The following is an 18,255-nucleotide window of genomic DNA, read 5'->3' as shown; positions in this document are numbered from 1 at the left end:
GGTCCACACACTGCCTTTAAATCTGGCATCCAGCTGGATACAGCTACATCTTAAAATTATCCCTGATTTCAAGGTTCTTTAAGGTCTCTCAGTCCTAAGTTATTAGACATGAGCTGTAAAATGCTACAGAAAAATCAGGAAATGATAGAGAGGAGCTGGAAAGCACCAGGAAGAAAGCTGACTCCTTCCGAGCTAGCACCAATATAGCTCAATCTTGCCCAAAACAGTCATTCCAGACAGACAAATTAATTCCGAAGTCTAAAGGGAAGTTATTTGGCTGGTATTTATAACAGCTTCCTGTGATTTATGATGGGAACAGCAAGCAAAACTCCAGCCAGATCCAGACTGGATAAGTGAAACACAAGTTTCATGTCAGTTCTCTGCCTTTGTGTCATTCAGTGGCTGGGTAATATTCTGCAAAGTTTATATTTCTTCTCTCTTGTTATGGGTTGGGGTTTCTTTAATATGTTCTTGTGTTACACTAACTTTAGGCATAGATGTCTTATGCAGGAAAGAAAATTCCTGCTGCACACTTGTCCTCTCTGACAGAGTCAGGATGTAGCTCAGAACAAGGCAAGAACAAATCAGGATTCTCTGCTGCACAGTGTTTTAGTCTTAATATTGGAGAGTGAAAAACCCCCAGCTCTTTGTGGTTCTAAAGGAAGTTTTCAAAACAGATGTTGTACAGCTGTCCAGCCCTTTTCCTGGGATGGAGCACAGCTCATAACTCCTCCCATCATTGGAGATAGCATTTTGGTTTAGACTAAAAGGTACAAATGGCTCCATAGCCCCTGTAGTTGAACCACAAGTCTAACACACCGTGTAATTTAATCCAGTTGCACCTGATCTGATATCAACAGCCTGTTGCACACAGCTGTATTTTCCATTCATGCTTGAAGTCTTCATTTGAAAGTACAGGGAAGTCACTTTGGTCATTCCTTTCCTGTTGGCTAATTATTGTCAGTTATACTCTGTGTCTCCCTGCTAATTTAGAAAATAGATTTTTCCAGATGGGAACAGCCATGAGTCAACCTACCTTGTTTTTCTTATGCCTTTCTGGGTGGTGCTGAAATATAAATGGCTTAAAAACCATCATTCATCTTACCTGAATTTTCCATGCACATGATCATCCTAAGAGAAAGTATTACAAGATTTACAACATACAGTACAGAAGACTCGGTGGGTCCCAGTCTCTTTGGAATTTACTTCCACAATAACTCTTGCAACAAGCAGGGACAAAGGGGGAGGATGATTGTGGGCCTGGGCAGCAGAATGCCATGAGGAGTGGGCTGCTGGCTGTCCAGCTCCAGGGGCCAAACACCTGCTGCTCTCAGAGACCCCAGGTGTGATCAGGATCCTGCTGGGCTAATACAATACACAAACCAGGACTGACAAAGTCTGCCTGTGTCTGTGGCAGAATTACCCTGGGAATTGCTGCCTGGAGTGTGTCCAAAGAGGCTGGAACATGTCCAAAGAAGAACAATGAAGCTGGTGAAGAGCATAAGTCCTGTGAGAAGGAGGGAGTAGCTTTCTCAGACTAGAGAAAAGGAAGCTCAGGGTGACCTTGGTGCTCTCTAAACACCTGTGAAAGAAGGTTGTAGCCAGGTGGGGAACGGTCTCTTCTCCCAGGTAAGAAATGGCAGGATAAGAGAAGTGGCCTCAAGTTGCAGCAGGGATGATTTAGATTAGATAAGAGGATTTTTTTTTTGTCATGGAACAGCTTGTCAAGTACTAGAACAAGAACAGGCTGCCTGTCCTGGTTTAAGGCAAATTTGGGAGAAAACCTCTGAATGGGGTCCCTCTAGGTAACAGATTCAAGCAGCCCCTCCCTCAGCTGGTTTGTGGAAAAAAAATATTTCTTTGGAGAGAAATGGAAAAAAACCTGTTTATTTAACAGGCAAAGCACTCCCCAGCACAAAAATGAACAATACTAAACAGCAGACCCTCTCGCCACTCCAGAGATGACAAATTCAGCAAATTCCCTTCTGTGGGTTGCAGCCTGGCTCACTCAGGCTGTTCTCAGTCCCTCCAGAGCTGGGAAATGTCACAGCCCAGGCCAGGCCTGGTGGGACACAGGTGTGAGCTCCTGGTGCTCCTCTGGGTTTTCAGTCCAGAGCAGGTTCAAACAATTCCAAGGAAAAGGGGGAAAAAAAACAGTCCAGGGAATTTCTTTGCCTTAGCTAGCCAGAAAACTAACCAAGAGCAAAGGAGAGCTCTCTCCTGCTGTCCACTGCAGACAACGTGGTCTGTGTGAAGGATGCAGGGGAGTAAGTACAGTCTCTGATAACAAACTCTGCACCTCTTCTGTCCCCCTTCACTCCTGGAACCAGCCTTAAAGCTGCAGAACTCAATATTCAATACTAACAGAACAGATGATTTGGGGATACAAGCATCATGAAGTCACTCCAAGACACTGCCTAAGGAGGTGGTGCAGTCAGCATGCCTGGAATGCTCAAAAAACACGAGGATGTGGCACTTGAGGACATGGTTTTCTGACAAACATAGTGGTGGTGCTGGGTTGATGGTTGTACTTGATGATGCTAGAGGTTCTTTTCCATGAATCTAGAAACCAGGCTGATTTTAGGCCAACTCAGCTCCTCTCTGAGTTCACATGCTCATGGTTATAATCTGCAGGTTTAACAGCCCTTTTTCTCTAACAAGTGCCTGAAATTGCCAAGGAACATTAAGTTGAATCAAGCCAATTATTAATCCCTTCTGTCTGTTTATTAGATACTGCTTCCATTTATTGATCTATATTTATAGAATATATAAATTCATTTAAACACCAAGTCCGGTAGCTATTGTATGCATTCAAGTTTTTCCCTCAAAAGAGACACCTCAACAATCCCACCCTGTGCATGTCCTGGAATTTTGGCAGCCTTGGGGCTGTGATCCTTCCCTGGGGAGCCTGTTCAGTGCCCCAGCAACCTCTGGGGGTATTATTTTTCCCTGATATCCAACCTAAACCTCCCCTGACACAGCTCCAGCCATTCCCTCAGGTCCTGTCACTGGCCAGCAGAGACAAGAAATCAGTGCCAACTTCAGTAAAATAAAAGGAGTTAAAATATTGGTAGGGTAACTGCTACGTTGTTCACTGCCACACAAGTGGGTGTTAAGTGCAAAATTTCCACCAAAATAAGCAATAAGAGAACACTCACCCCAAATCCAACCACTGCTCTACCTCAGTCAGTTTTTGTTTTCATTAGCAATTGATTTTTTTTTCTGCAGAGTATACAAGAAAAGGCCAGAAGTTCACTGATGCAGAGTGGAGTGTCTTTCCTGCCACCACTAATGAATGATCATTTTCAGCCCTAAAACTCTTGGGTAAGGCCTCCAACACCTTTGTAACTGTTAGAATATAATTAAGGAGTAATGTCTTATATGCAACCACATCACAAAAACCACAATGTAACTTAGCTTAAATAATGATCCTTGTTTTACATTATTGAGAAATCAGGACCCAATCCAGATTAACAAGGCTAAAAGTCTTTAAAGACTGCTGAGCCAACATCCACATCAATCTTTAAATGCATGAATCTACATTAGGATCTTCTAGATGTCATCCAGGTCCCCAGGATTAATATTTCACATCAGCTGTCTCTCTTTTTCCAGAGTTATCTTGCTGTAATAAATTGTGTTATTAAGGTGTAGTATGGGGTTATCTGTGATTTCTTTTTTTTTATTATTCAACTTGTTGACTCACTAGCTTCCACGCAGCCAGCTCCAGAAACTTCCATTCACAACATTTATCTGCCTGAATGCATAATTTCTTCAGATGCTCTTCAACCAGCAAACTTGTTCAAAATTCTCTCCTGCTGTCAGCTCAGTAACAACTTCATGAGTTTGTTTGCTTAGGTTTTTTTTTTTCTGAAGAAATGAAAATGTTTCTGAATTATTCTAAAAATAAAATAAAATAAAATACAGGAAATAACTATAACTATATACAGCTTCATATTTCTTCACGGTTTCAGTTGTATGCAGCATTTTCCCTCAAATCCTTACACCTAATTAATAAAGATTTCTTCCTTTCTTGCACAAATGTAACTCTAGGCTCAGTGCTATGTTTTGTCCTTAGAAAATTGGAAATAACACTGAATTTGTTTGGAGCAGTGTGTTTATGTGTGGATGGCTGGATCTGAATTTTTTATTACTATGTTTGACTGATGGAAAAATAGGTGGGTTTTAGGATAGAAATAAAAGTATTAAATGTTACCAACTGCAGTTGTCATTTTGCAACAATTGTTGATGGTTGTATATAAAATGAAATAATTATGTGCAAGATATCTTTAAATGTGCATGGAGAAGTCACACACATATATGAAAGACATGACATTAGAATGGGCAAAAGAATATATGAATATATGAAATTAATATATGTAAATGTAATCTGGATTTTCTTTTATTCCTAAAATCTGAGAGATGGTCAAATGACTATTTATGATTTGTGCAAACGTCTTACAGAGTTAGTAGGTCTATTTCTTTCATTTAAGCTTGTAAAGTGATTTATCCTGATGACAGGGAAAGACTTGGCACCACAGGTCTGCCCTCATTATCTGGCAGCACAACAAGCAGTGCCTACATCACTCTCATCTGATGAAGATGTATTCAAATCTCCAAGCTATTTTTCAACTCCTTTGGTGGCTTTTTTGATGCAATGTGAAAGAGAAGTGCAGCAAAAAAAAAAAATGGTGCAGCCAGCCAGTATCATGCACCTTAATGAAAAATTAATGCTTATTGATTTTTGAGACCTAAATCTAGACGTGTACCTTTTGTGCTGGACATTTTGCTGCGTTTGGCATTAAGTGAGTAGATAACACTTTGAATGATTTGAATTAATTTCTAAATACCCATAAGGTATATTTATGGTATTTATTTGCTTAGTGAACTGAGGGCAGTTCTATCATAAAGGTATATTTCTGCTGACCAGCAACAAATAGTATATAACAGACATTCCTTCTTTAATAAATCTATAAAATGAGGTGTGGCAAACATGAAGTTTGAATGCAGTTCCTATTCTCTCTGTTTCAAGCTCTGGAATGTGATAATCCTGGTTTTAGGTAACATTAGGAATGCCAAGTAATATGAATAAAAAAGTCAATTTAAAATTCCTAAACATGTGTTTCTCTTCTGAAGCTGTGGAAGTGAAATTCTCCCTCTGACTGACACTTATTGCTGCTGTAGAGGCAGATCAGAGTCAGAGGGTTGTTAGAGGATGTAAAATCAGGCATTTGATAGCTGCTACATCTCTCGTCCTTCACTCAACCCCTCTGAGAATCTCTGTGCTCTTTCTCATGTGAGGGAGGGAACGAGAGGTGCATCAGGCTCAGCAACCCAGACTCCTTGCTCTGGAGGGTTGTTTTGCTATTAAATTTTGTTTGTTTTGTTTGTTTTGTTTGATTGTCTGTTTTCAGGGGGATCCATTTGTTTTCATGCTTCTCTGAAATGCAATAAACACTTTTTGAAAAGCTGACTGGTGAACTGCACTAGGCAGATTTCCAAAGCAGAGGCACCTTCCAAACCCTATTGAAATGTAAAAAAAAAGGCCCTCATGTTCATTTGATCCAACAGAAATATAGATCTGATCCTCCTTTATTTCGAGACCATCCCCTATAATTCACTGACTCAGGCTGACCAGTCCTTTAAGTGCTCAGTCCAAATAACCTTAATTCACTTCCCACATAATCTGAGTAGTGGTCTCCCTTCATCCATCCAGGGCAGACCCATCTCTGCCTCCAGAAGCAGGATAAATCTCCTTTTTACTGACATCAGTTCAGGCACCAGATGTCCAGCCAGCCACCAGGGTAACTTGTGACAGCTCTCTGACAGATTATTGACATAACATATATTTTAGTCATCAATTATCTTGAATTATTTCTACCTGAATGTCTAATTTTGGCCCTGTCTTGTGCAAAGCTTCCTTCTAAACTAACTTGCATTGGGCTGATAGCATTGGCTGATGCCATTAGCAAATGAGTGCCAGGCCATTTTTCAGCCTGGCATCCAAAGGCATAAACATGGATAAAGCAGGCTGCTGACTGCCCAACGCTCTGCATGGCGTCATTGTTTCCCGAGGTACCTGTCTCTGAGAAGTGCTTCTGAGGAAGCAGGAGCTCAGCTGAGGGGATTGGGTGTGAATGACAATCAGTTTTCTCCCATTTGAGCCTACTGGGAGAAATCATGGAGGCTGGGCCTTTGCAAACACTTTTGCCATGGTTACTCCCTACACTGAAGCTTACAGATTTTCTGAGCTATCTGCTTCACCCCTTCAAAATATTCCTTGGTGGCCCACACAGGAGACTGTGCTTTGAGGCATTCAGTGGATGTCAGAGAAGCTGAGGAAATTTCTATTTCCCATCTATCCATCTCCTGCAGAAACAAAGGTTTTAGCAGGAAAGCCACTCAGCATTTAAACTATTAATTCAGATTCCCTCCTGTGTGTGCCTGAAGCATTTTGCAGGCTGTGGATTTTATACTGGACTCATGTTCAGGGCTCTCAGGTTCAGTCCTTGATTCAGCAGAACTTGGATACCTGTGGCCTTTTCCCTGTTTGAGCAGCAGAGGTGACACAGGGATATCAGCGCAGAACTTCTCTGTCAAAAGATTTCAAGGCACAAGGAGCAGGTGTTATTCACTTCAAAGCAGTGGTTCATGGCACCTTGTCTTTTCACAGACAAAGCTGAATTTGGGGAGTTAATTTGGGAGGTGGATGTTTATTTCCATAACACCAGTTGGAGAACTTTGAAGTCCTAGCTTTCTTGCCCTTTCCCTACTCCTACTTTTAGAAGGCTGTATGTATTTTAACGAGATGTAGTATTGATCTGGTAAGACACAGAATAAAAGCTTAACAAAACAATCAAGTGGAGACAATAAAAAGGAAAAAAGGAAGTGGCCTGAAATTGCCTCTAAGTGCTTGTCATATTTCTAATGCTTTACAGAGATCAGCCTTTAGTAACCCAAAGGACAATTTTGTCCTTTGTTCTCTTGCAGTTTTTTCAATGTGCAGGAAAGGAGGTATGTATTTGGAATAAATCAGTTACCTAAATATAATTTTTAGCTAAAGCCAGGCCACGGTGAGAAGAAGCCAAAGCATTTCTGAAAAGCAAACAAGGCAGTTTGCAAACACTTCTTAAAACACAGGAACCAACAGCTAGACACACCGAGTTCATCTTGCCCAACTTTAGTGTCCACCAAGGGGACACTAAAGCTCCCTCTGTGATAACTGGGAACAGCCTGCAAGCTGTGTACAGAGGAGATCCAGCATAGTCACTCTCAGCTGACTTTGCCTAGGAATGACAAAAGCTTTAAGGATACAGCTCACTTAATTTAGAAATCAGCAACAGACTGAGATATATTGTGGTCTAGAAATGCTAATTTCTCCTTGCTAACCGGAACAGAAATTTGGGGAACAGTTCAGATAAGGACTAGCTTTAGATTAGATACTGGGAGGTAATTATTCAGTTTAAAGAGTGGTGAGGCCCTGACACAGGTTTCCCAGAGAAGCTGTGGCTGCCTTATCCTTGGAAGTGTTCAAGGCCAGGCTGGATGGGCTCTGAGCATTCCCCACTCCATTTACTTCACATGTTCAGTAAAACAGGGCATATGTCTCACCCTAAAGACAGGTGAATCCTGTACTCAACAGTCTCTGATTTCTCATCTGGCAACTTATTTGTATACAGATTTTTGGGACATCTGAATTCTTGCATATCCTTGTTCTCAGAAGGGATGGGACTACCTGTGTATCTGAGGAGATAGATTATTTTAATCTATTGGTGTAAATACAGAGGGGAAGTCTGCACTTTGTGCTGTCTGAGAGTCCCAGCTATTATTGCCCAAGAACTCCAAGCTCTCCCCCTGTGAGGTCACATAGGATGCCAGCTCTCTTGCCTCCTGATCTTCCCCTGCACAGGAGGGAGGGTAAATTCAAATCTGCATCCATATGAAAGCATGGGAAACACTGGAGTCTGGTTTTAGATGTTACGGAAGTTCCAGACAGGGTAGTCACCTCTGACTAGAAAGTTGCTAATTTTCCTCTGTGCTTAGAAATCTCTGGGAGTTTCCCTGAAAAAGCAAGGTCAGCTTCCTGCTATCAGCAGAGGGGACCTTGACCACTCTGCATGAAACAACCACATCACAACCCAGATAGGCAAGATAGTGCATTTTCAATCAATTCCTTGCCTTCAGGAGGCCCTTTACTTTTTGTGTTGTACACCTTGTACAAACAGAGTGAAGTAAAACCCTGTGTCCTGAATAGGGGTGGACTGCAGAGGCATCAAGTTTACTGAGAGACAGAACAAGGGGTCACAAATTACGGGGGGCTGTGCTGACCTGTGGGTGCTCTATAGTTACAAAATCATTGTCCTTGCATCACCGGAGAAATAAACTGTGCTTTTACCTGTTGCCATCTAACACATACAGCTCAACCATAAATAACTAACTGATATACCCATTGAACTGCTGTTTTCAGGTCAGAGTTTCTTTCTGTGCTCCCAAGAAAAGCAACATCAGCTTCATTTCCCAGACTAATGAAAAAGTTTATTGACTGCATCCCATAGTTGTTTCCCTGTATCTTTATTTCTTCATTTCACTAGGTGTGTGGTCCTCCTTCAAGTGTAAGTCTGAATTGCAATAGAAAGCACAGGAGCGACACCACTGAAGCTATAACATGACCTGGATATGTATGGTATATTTTTCCGCTGGTGATGGCCTTCATGGATGAGCTAGCAGTGAATTTGTATGATTCTGCACTCTGACTTTTCAGGATTCATGGACACTTGCATATCCAGTCATTTCAAATTGGCTGGTGGGCTTAAAGCTCAGTTCATTACTCTCTAGCTATATAACACTGCACTTTTTTCCTTCATTTTGCACTAGCTGTTATCTTGCTTTTTTTGGGACTATGCCAGGCAACACCAGTTCTTGTTTTCATTTGTGTTATGTGGCTGAATCAAGGAAATCAGCAGAACATGTGGCACTACTTCAGTATCAGTAACTGAAGGACAAAGCTTGGCTCTTCAACAGCCTCTGTTCTCAGCATCTTTTAGGATGAACATTTAAAAAGAGTTTGCCAAAGCCTTTCTGGTCTCACTCCACAGGATAATTCATACACCATTTGTCTGCAAGGTTGGCTGGGGGGCAGTGTTATTAAAAAATTCAAGCTAAAACAGTGGAGAAAGGGAAAGGAGGCACAAAGCAAGGGATCCCAACATGTAGGAAAACCTAAAAATAATTTGGTGAGGTTGGACTAGAAGGAACTCTCCTGGAAGTTGGTGGAGTCACTGTCTCAGGAGGTGTTTACTTACTGCCATGGTCTGGTTGATAAGGTGATGATCAGTCATAGGTTGGACTGAATGGTCTCAGAGGCCTTTTCCAACTCAAATGATCCTGTGATCCTGTGACTGCTAAACCAGGAACTGGCACAGGGCTGACCCAAACTGCTGGAATTACACCAGGAACTATAATTAGGACTCAAGACCTTGACTAAAATGATACACAAGTGATATACTAGCTAACATCATTGGTTAGTACAGAAAAATTACGGTGTTGACTGTGGGCAGAAAGCAGGTGGAGGAGGCACATTCTCATGGAGACTTAGAAGCAACTGTAGATCAAAATTTTCCTTCAAGAGACCCAAGGTGGAACCTTAATTTACCTCGGCTGGAGATGGTTTAACAAGGTACCAGAGATGGGCATTATTTGGTGTAAAGCAAGCTACACTGAAAGCCATGAACTGGTCAAAACTGCACGAGGTAAAGCAGGACAGGACTGCCACTTTCATTGAATGATTGAAGGTGACCGCCAGAAAATACACTAATATGGATCCTGAGAATCTAGAGGAAGCTGTACAGTTAGAAAGTATCTTTATAGGGCAGTCGGCCCCAGATACTAAAAGCAGCTCCAGAATATGGAAAGAGAGGAATGGTGTGACTCAGGAAAGCTGTTAGGTGAAGCTTGGAAAGCATATTACAAGAGGCATAGGGAAATGTGACAGGCTGTAAGGGAAAACAAGAGCCAGGAGAACCTTCTTGGAACTCTAGAGGGTGCTAAGGGGCCGCCCAACAGGGTAGGAGAGAGCGAGGAAGGAGAGGTGGAACAAGGAGAAGGGGAGGCAGGAAGCTCCCATCGTTTCCGCGACAATGATTAGAGGCAAAACCAGAGAGCACTTGGAAAGGAAAAGGGGGCTGGAAGCGGGAATGCTCGCAAGATGGGAAGCTGGACCCTGCCTTACAACCTGTTACACGAGAAGATGAAGACTGAAGGGAAACGGGGGATTCTACCCCAGCTGAGCACCTGACGCTATGGACAGAAGTGGTGAAATTTTTGCTAAGTGTAGGGACAGCTTATTCTGTATTGAATGCACGTAAAGGAAAGCTTAGGAAGGATGTGGTAAATGTAAATTGGTAAATTGCAAATTGTTAAATGTAAATTGGTGCATGTGCTAAATGTACACAATGTGGTAAATATAACTGGTGCTACAGGGAAAAGTTAAACTCAGTCAGCCTATGAAATTTAAATTAGGAAAGAACTGCACTACTCATTGGTTTCTATATATGCCTTAATGCCCAGTCCCCTTGCTGGGGAGAGATTTATGGGGAAATTTGGATGCTCAGATAACCTGAGGGGACCTGGAGGTCCTGATGCAGAAGCTGGGAACCTGGAGGAGACCTGTGGGCTGTTTCTCCAAACAGCTAGATGAAGTGAGCAGAGGATGGCCAGGATGCTTGCAAACAATTGCTGCAACTGTTCCACTGATCCAAGAGGTCAGGAAGCTCAGGACTGGACAGCACATCACTGCTTTTGTCCTTCACATGGTGACATTCATATTAGAGCAAAAGGAAGGGCATTGGCTGTCCTCCAGCAGGATGCTCAAATACCAGGTTGCACTCTTGGAACAGGATGATATGGAGTTAAAGATGACAGCAGCCACGAAACCAGCCATTTTCCTTGATCCAAAGGCAGAGGATAAGGGAGCCCTGACACAGGATTGTCCCCAAACCACAGAACAGGTATATTCCAGCAGAAACGATTTGCAGGATGAACCAGTAGAGAATCCTGGTTTAGAATTATTTAGATGGCAGCAGTCTCATGAAAGATGGAAAATAGATGGCAAGATATGCAATGGTGACTGCCACTGAGGTATTAGAAGCTCAGTCTTTACCAATTAACACATCAGCCCAAAAGGCAGAGATAATAGCACTAAAACCAGCATTAAACTTGGCAGTGGGCAAAAGAGTGAATATTTGGACTGATCCTAGATATGCATTTCTTGTGATTCATGCCCATGGAGCCATATGGAAGGAAAGAGGACTGCTATCAGCTCAAGGATCATCTATTTAAGACAGAGAAGAAATTGTACAACTTTTGAAAGAAGTTTAAAAAACCAAAGGAGGTGGCAGTGATGCGTTGCACAGCATATCAATCTGGACAAACTAATGTCAGAGTGGGAAACCAATTGCCAGACAAAGCAGCTCGAGGAGTAGCTGAAAAAGGCATCCCAGAGTCAGTGCCAAAAAAAATTCAAGAAAACCACCATACCTGAACTTAAGGCTAATTCTGACAGTGAGGTTCAATGTTTAGAAAATATATTAAAAGCCACTTAGAATCAAGAGGGATGGTGGGTAGCCAACAGGTTATTGTTCCACTTCCTGTAGGGAGGAAAGTAATGGGAAAAGAGCACAATGAATCCCTCAGGGGAATTGAGTCCCTGACATCTCGTTCCAAAACTCTGCACTTAGTGTGGGAACGACTGAAATAGAAAAATCTGTGACAGTGAAATGTCCAATTTGTTAAAAAAACAGACCTTTAAGTAGGAAAAGGCCACCTCCTGGAGCAGTTAATGACAAGCTTCACAAACCTTAAAGGGGAGAATGTTGCCAGATGAAGAATTTTTTGCACCTGGTGGGTTAATACAATGATAATTCTTGAAAAACCACTGGCCTATGGAGCTGCACAATTTCCATTTTATAGAAAGAAGAACTGGAGAGCAACCAGCCCAATTGTGCCAACTTTTATCAGCTCACCAGGCAAGTCAGGTTTGACTTTGGGGTCACCAGACACCAGGGACCAAAGAGACCCCCAGAACAGAAGGGAAAATATGTTAATGATTTTGGGAAAATTATTATCAAATGCATGTTTATTCCAGGAAAATCAATCAATATGTGTGTAAAATAAAGCCTCTAAATAGGAGCTTTTTCTGTAATCAGCATGCACAATATTCCAGAGGATATCCCCTCATTCATCCAGCCAAATAAAGAATGCCTGCTTCTTAATGCTACATTGGTGTTAAGGAGTTTGTACTTTTACCTGTTTTTGGTAACACTGGAAACAGAGTGTTAATAGCAATACCATAGAAATTGAGGAAGAGTAATCAGTAAGTTTCAGTAAGAATTTATTATTATATCCTTTTGGAGAGGTCACTTTCATGTCACACTGCATCTTTTTCTCTAGGGAATTTTTTGTCACTTTTTCTGCTATTTCTGCATTTGGATCATCCCAGAATTTGAGATTATCATATGACTGAATTTCAGCTAAAATCAAGTGATGATCTATTAAATTATCACACTGAAAATAAAAAGCCCTTTAAAACATTAGTGATTTGTACTTCTTTTCCGCATTGAATCCTACCAATTTCAAAAGCCATGCATGCAAGAAAAGCTATTTTACAGTTCTGCTGGGTCTTTTTTTCTAAAACTTCTATAATGCACCAAAGAATTTAGGAAGAGACAAAAAGACTATTGGTCAATTCCTATGTAAATACAATGTCAGTAGGTCATCCTTCCTTCCTTCCTTCCATCCATCCTTCCTTCCTTCCTTCCTTCCTTGTCCATCAGAACTCAGAAACCTTCTTCCAGCAGACATGGATGGATGGATGGATGGATGGATGGATGGATGGATGGATGGATGGATGGATGGATGGATGAACTACTGCTAAGGCATGTTTATACTGCACCACTACTTTTATAATTAGAGAATGGCAAATGGCCATTAGCCTGCCTTGGGTGAATACGTTATTTCATGAATCCATTGGTTCTGCTCTGCAACTTTAAAATGCACCACCAGGGCTAATGATTCACCAGTTTAATGTGAAAGGGCTGTGATTGCAACAAGGGGTAACAAGTCTCACTAGCTACTATCCTGCCTTTAACAAACATTTATGCACCAGTCCCAGGTGGTTCCCAAACACAAATAGTTACACATTACTGCAGAGCATTTTTTAGTGTCTCAGGTATTCAAAAGAGAAAGATTAGGAGAACCCAACTACATGTCTGTAATAACACTCTGGATAGCCATGAGCACTAACAGAAAATTTAAGCAATTCTACAAGACAGAGAAAATTAATGGGTCGTTGAATGGTGCCTGTGAATCTAATTAGCTGTTGGACTAATAGTATCCAGGACAGAAGAATCAACAAGTAATCCCTCTGCTGCAAGGGATTTAGGGGGACTTAGCTGGCCATGCAGGAAGCTTGGGAGTGGAACCTGTGAGTGAACAGACTCTCAGCTGCAGGAATGATATAGCAGGACATGACCAGGTAAGAGGGATGATGGCAGAGCCTTAAAATGGAATATACAAGAGTTGCTGCATATGAATATACAGATATATGGCTACATACACACGTGATGTGCATATAACTGCATAGATAGATAGATAGATAGATTTATATATATATATATATATATATATATATATATATATATAATGCTGGATATAATTATTATATGGTAAATTCTTCCACTTCCAAGTCAGCAGATTGGATCATCAGAGGTAGGATAATGTGAGTGCAGGAGCAGAAAAGTTCCTGGAGGATGGAGAGGAATCTGAACTCCATTTAAACAGGTCAGTAACATGACCTTCAACCCACTCCCCCTCAGGGTAGGGGCGGGGAGAGAAATAATTGGGAATGAACAAACTCAGAGACCCTTTCTGCTCACAGAAGGGAAGGGTCAGGCCTGCAGAGATCTCATGATGCCCTTCACTGAACTAGTTAAACATCTAAAGTAAGAACCTGTAGCCACTGCTCTTCTCCTGATCTGACTGGAAGGTTTTAGAAATCCCTTCAAAAGAGGAAGAGAATCAGACCAATAGAAAAACAAAAAGGCAGGGAGAAACAATCAGGAATTGCCAGTGACAAAAAGGAAAAAAGGGAAAGCAAAAACCTGAGGGGCAAAAAGAGGTAGAGTAGGAGGAAGAGATTGGATTCAACACACAGCATAGAAGCTGCTGCTTCTCCTGGCCACTGGACTGGTGAGGATGAACTAAAAGTAGAAAGGACGAGAAGACTCCGAGCAGCTTGAAACACCAAGAGGCCACAGAACCACCTTACAGGGATGCATAACTCAGACATGATCTGCTTTGTTGCAGGGAGTTTCTTATGGGTAAGTCATCTTTGACATTCCTCTTTATGGGGTCTCTGGTCCCCAAGATATGGAGTTACCTTGGAAAGATGGAGGGCCATTAGCAGTAATAATATTAGAAAGAACTGGACATTTAAAAGGCACACACAGAGAAGAAAATATTTGCTGCTTTTCCAGGGATAGTAACTCCGACATCAGGGTTCCCAAGGAAAAGGAAAGAAAAGGGTAGGAGTGCTGGGGGGATAGAGCAATTTTCAAGCCAGGGTGGGTATAACATGAAGCAGGGTATTTAAATGTTCTTAATACTGGAGTGTGGAGAGGGATTTACAGCTGGAAAATTACAAGGCTTGTAGTGGAGAAAGGGAAGGTTGTGGTGACGATGAAATTAAGAACAGTACTAAACAGGATTTTAAGGACTACAGAAAGTTAATGTATGAAACAATGTGGTTGGTAAGAGTAAATTCAAACCTATAGCAGAATATATGATAGAAGCAATGGAAGATAGATAACAGTACATCTTTACCATAGGAGATCCAGACTCATAATATAAAAGATATACAAGATGCATTTGACAAAGGTTTAATTCACTCTATCTGTGTCTTTGCTGCTTTTCTCCTTCTAGTTCCCCCAAGTGAGAGGTGAGGAAGGCTGCCTCAACACTGAACTGTTAAGTATTTGTCAATCTTACTCTTCTTTTGAGATAACAGTGAACAGCAAAGGAAATATTGGACATGGGCATTATGACCTGATGGTTAACATTTTCCAGAAAATCTTACTTAGCTGTAGTAAAAATTCACATAAAATCACCATTACTTTGAATATCAACTGTATCAATTATAATTTTTTTTTATCAACACACTGATTGTGTGGTACTGCTCCTGCTACCTATTTGCATTACTGCAATGGTTAAGAGCTTTCTGGTGTAATTTCAGTTGACTGGGATTATGAATTTAGAATTGAACTTTCCTTGAAAAAATGGTTTGAAATATAGTGCTTTGGTGAATATTATTATCACTGATGTCATTTGTAAGAATAACCAGAATTATATATTGACAAAAAAGAAAAAAAACTAACATGAAAGCAGATGTCTAAGGTTTGCAAAGGGAATTGGGCAAGGATAAATATCAGGAAAACAACCAAGATATAAAGCAAACAGAAGGGAAATTCACCTAGCAGGGATATTGATGAGGTTGGACAACTATATCCTCCAAAAAGCATGATGAGTTTCTCATTGTTGTGCCTTCTGGAATCTGGACAGTAAGTGAGCAGCATGAGGGGAGATGGAGGAGGGTGCCATAGGGATCTTCACATTTATTTGGTGTGCTGTGGATAAATATTCCTTGTACCCTCTTCTCTTCAGCTGCTCAGGTACAGAGTGGGACCGTCTGTGGTATATCTGGTAAGATAACATGTTTACTCTAAATATCTGCATCTCTAGACAATTCCAGTAGCAAGGGGTGGGAGTTAATGTGATCTGCTCAAGAGTGATGCCACCCCTTCCTTTTCCCAGGGATTCTCTAAAGCTCTGCAAGAGCAAGGCAACCCCTCAGATATGTCATTATCTTTTACAAAAGTTGACCCATCAGCCTCCTTTTTTATTCCACATATCTAGTCATATGAACACTATTAATAAAGTATTCATGGCACAATATGCCTTTTAAAAGTCTGATTCGTAAAGTAAGTTCTGTCTGATTTCTTAGTCATTCCCACCAGGATGAAATTAAGGATGGTAGTTGTTGAACATCTAGAAGGCTGAATTAATATGGGTATGCCAGAAGATTGCAAGATCCAGTTTTTCCTCTCTGCTCATCACTCATGATGAGATGTCTGGAATACCTGGTTTCGGTCCCCCAGTACAACACTGATGTTGGCAAACTGAAGCCAGTAACCTGGAGAGCCAATAAAAAGAATCAGATTTCTTCAGCCTGGAGGAGGCTAAGGAGAGAAAGTGATTGCAGTTTTCCACTACCTAAGGGGGATCTTGAGAGAAGATGAAGACAGAGACTTCTCAGAGGTGCTCAGTAGAAGCACATAAGGTGGCTGACCAAGCCACAGACAGGAATATTCTGATTAGACAGGAGAAAAAATGCTTCCCCTGAGGATGGTGCAGCACTTGAGAGGGTGCCTGGAGGGGATGATGGATCTTCATCCCTGGATACAAACTCAGCTGGACAAAGCCCCAGGTGACTTTGTTTAGCTTTGAGGTTAACCATGCTGTAAGCAGTCAGAGACATTAAGAGATGTCCTGTAAAGAAAATCTTTCTGTCCTAATTCTGTGTCCCCTCCCATTGCAGGCTGGTACTGGTGGTCGGGGGGCTCCTGCTCTTGTGTGGGTTGATCTCTGTGTGCGTGAAATGCTGCTTCCAGTGCCATCAGACAGGGGATGAGTCGAGCCCTCAGCCCTACGAGGTCACCGTCATCGCCTTTGACCACGACAGCACCCTCCAGAGCACCATCACCTGTGAGTTGGCCTTGCCAGATCCTTCAACACCCTGCAGAGTGAGGGGGCTGCACTCTAAAGCCCAGCTGGTGGCACCCCAAGGCTGGCAGATGGAAGTTCATGGAAGGAGGGAGTGGAAAGCAGCCTCTGTACATGCTATGAACTAAGGCACTCAGCTGTGAGACATGTTTGGGTGGAACAAGGGCAGCTACAGGTTTCAGTGGCATTTCAGGAGAGAGGAATTGTGTGGCGCTGCTAGTGGAATTTCGCACACACGCTCCTTTTCGAGAAGACTGAAAGAGCAGGGAAAGGAAAACGTTCTGTCTGTGGAAAGAGAAAAGCCTATGCCCTGTGGGTGTCCTTGCCCTCCTCTAATCACATGATGCTTTCAGGATGAGGCAAACAGCTTTGGTCTCTTCTCTCCCAGCTCTCCACTCGGTGTTCGGACCTGCTGCCAGGAGGATATTGGCCGTGGCACACTCCCACAACGCTGCCCAGGGAACACCTCCCCTGTCAGCCTCAGACACCCCTCCAGTGTACGAAGAAGCTCTGCACATGAGCAGGTTCACAGTCGCCAAGGCGGGGCAGAAGGTGCCAGACCTGGATCCAGTGCCGGAGGAAAAACTGCAGGCACCTGCCGAGGGCAAGGATGCCCAGCCAGCCCTCCCAGGACACTGATGTCTGGTTTTACTGGATAGCAAATAATACAGGATAGTTGCATGCATAGACTAATTCAGGTGGGCAAGATATTAAGAATTTCAGATTAACTTCCTTGGTCAATTGAGAAGGGGGATGAGGGGGGAAGCAACTAAAATTCCAAATATTTTTAGCTCTAGCATAGTCTTATGGCTCTTTTTGACACCTCCTTCAGATAATTTGCATTCTCCAAGCCCATACATTACACGAACACAACACTACAATCACATTTTGCACAAATAAGCAGGCAGCAGGATCAAGATGCTGAGCCATTTTGTAGGCTAGTGATCTGCGGGGTGGCTGCAGATGCACTCTCATTCCTCTTGCTTTTAGCCCAAGTTTCCTCAGGATGGCAGAGAGGTCTTCAAAACAGAAAAAAATAAAAAAGAAAATAAATACATTTGCAAAGGTTTATTACGACCCAGTATTAGCACCAAACTTCTGGAAATTGGCAACCATTTATAGTAAATTTAAAAAAAATAAAGTAATGGAAACAAACTGTATGTAAATGAAAGACAGCATACATACAGACTGTATGTACACAATGTGCCCTTAATGCCCTGCAGGATACATAGAATGAACAGAGTCTGGTTCTGAATGGGATATATAGCAAATCTGAAATTGTAGTCACAAGCTCTTATATTTAAATTAAAAAAATATTATATATGTACCAACAGATCAAACAAGGGGAGGAACAAGAACACTACCTCTGAAATAAAGCTCAGTCATGTTTTCAGTGCATTCATATATCAAGTATCATTTATTAAT

General features: G+C 41.9%; 1 protein-coding gene across 1 annotated transcript; it reads left to right on the top strand.

The window, feature by feature from the left end:
- Positions 1 to 14,324: 14,324 nt before the first annotated feature.
- On the top strand, positions 14,325 to 18,027 carry TMEM52B (transmembrane protein 52B). The gene is made up of 5 exons (XM_062490928.1): positions 14,325 to 14,372; positions 14,974 to 15,017; positions 15,712 to 15,750; positions 16,646 to 16,812; positions 17,219 to 18,027. Exons 1-5 carry the CDS (start codon positions 14,325 to 14,327, stop codon positions 17,467 to 17,469), a joined length of 549 nt encoding a protein of 182 aa, XP_062346912.1. The 3' UTR covers positions 17,470 to 18,027.
- Positions 18,028 to 18,255: the final 228 nt, after the last annotated feature.

Source organism: Cinclus cinclus, chromosome 4 (assembly GCF_963662255.1).
Source record: "Cinclus cinclus chromosome 4, bCinCin1.1, whole genome shotgun sequence".
In the NCBI taxonomy this organism is placed as follows: domain Eukaryota; kingdom Metazoa; phylum Chordata; class Aves; order Passeriformes; family Cinclidae; genus Cinclus; species Cinclus cinclus.
Note: the sequence above shows the minus strand (reverse complement) of the source record. Positions and strands in the feature narration are given on the sequence as shown.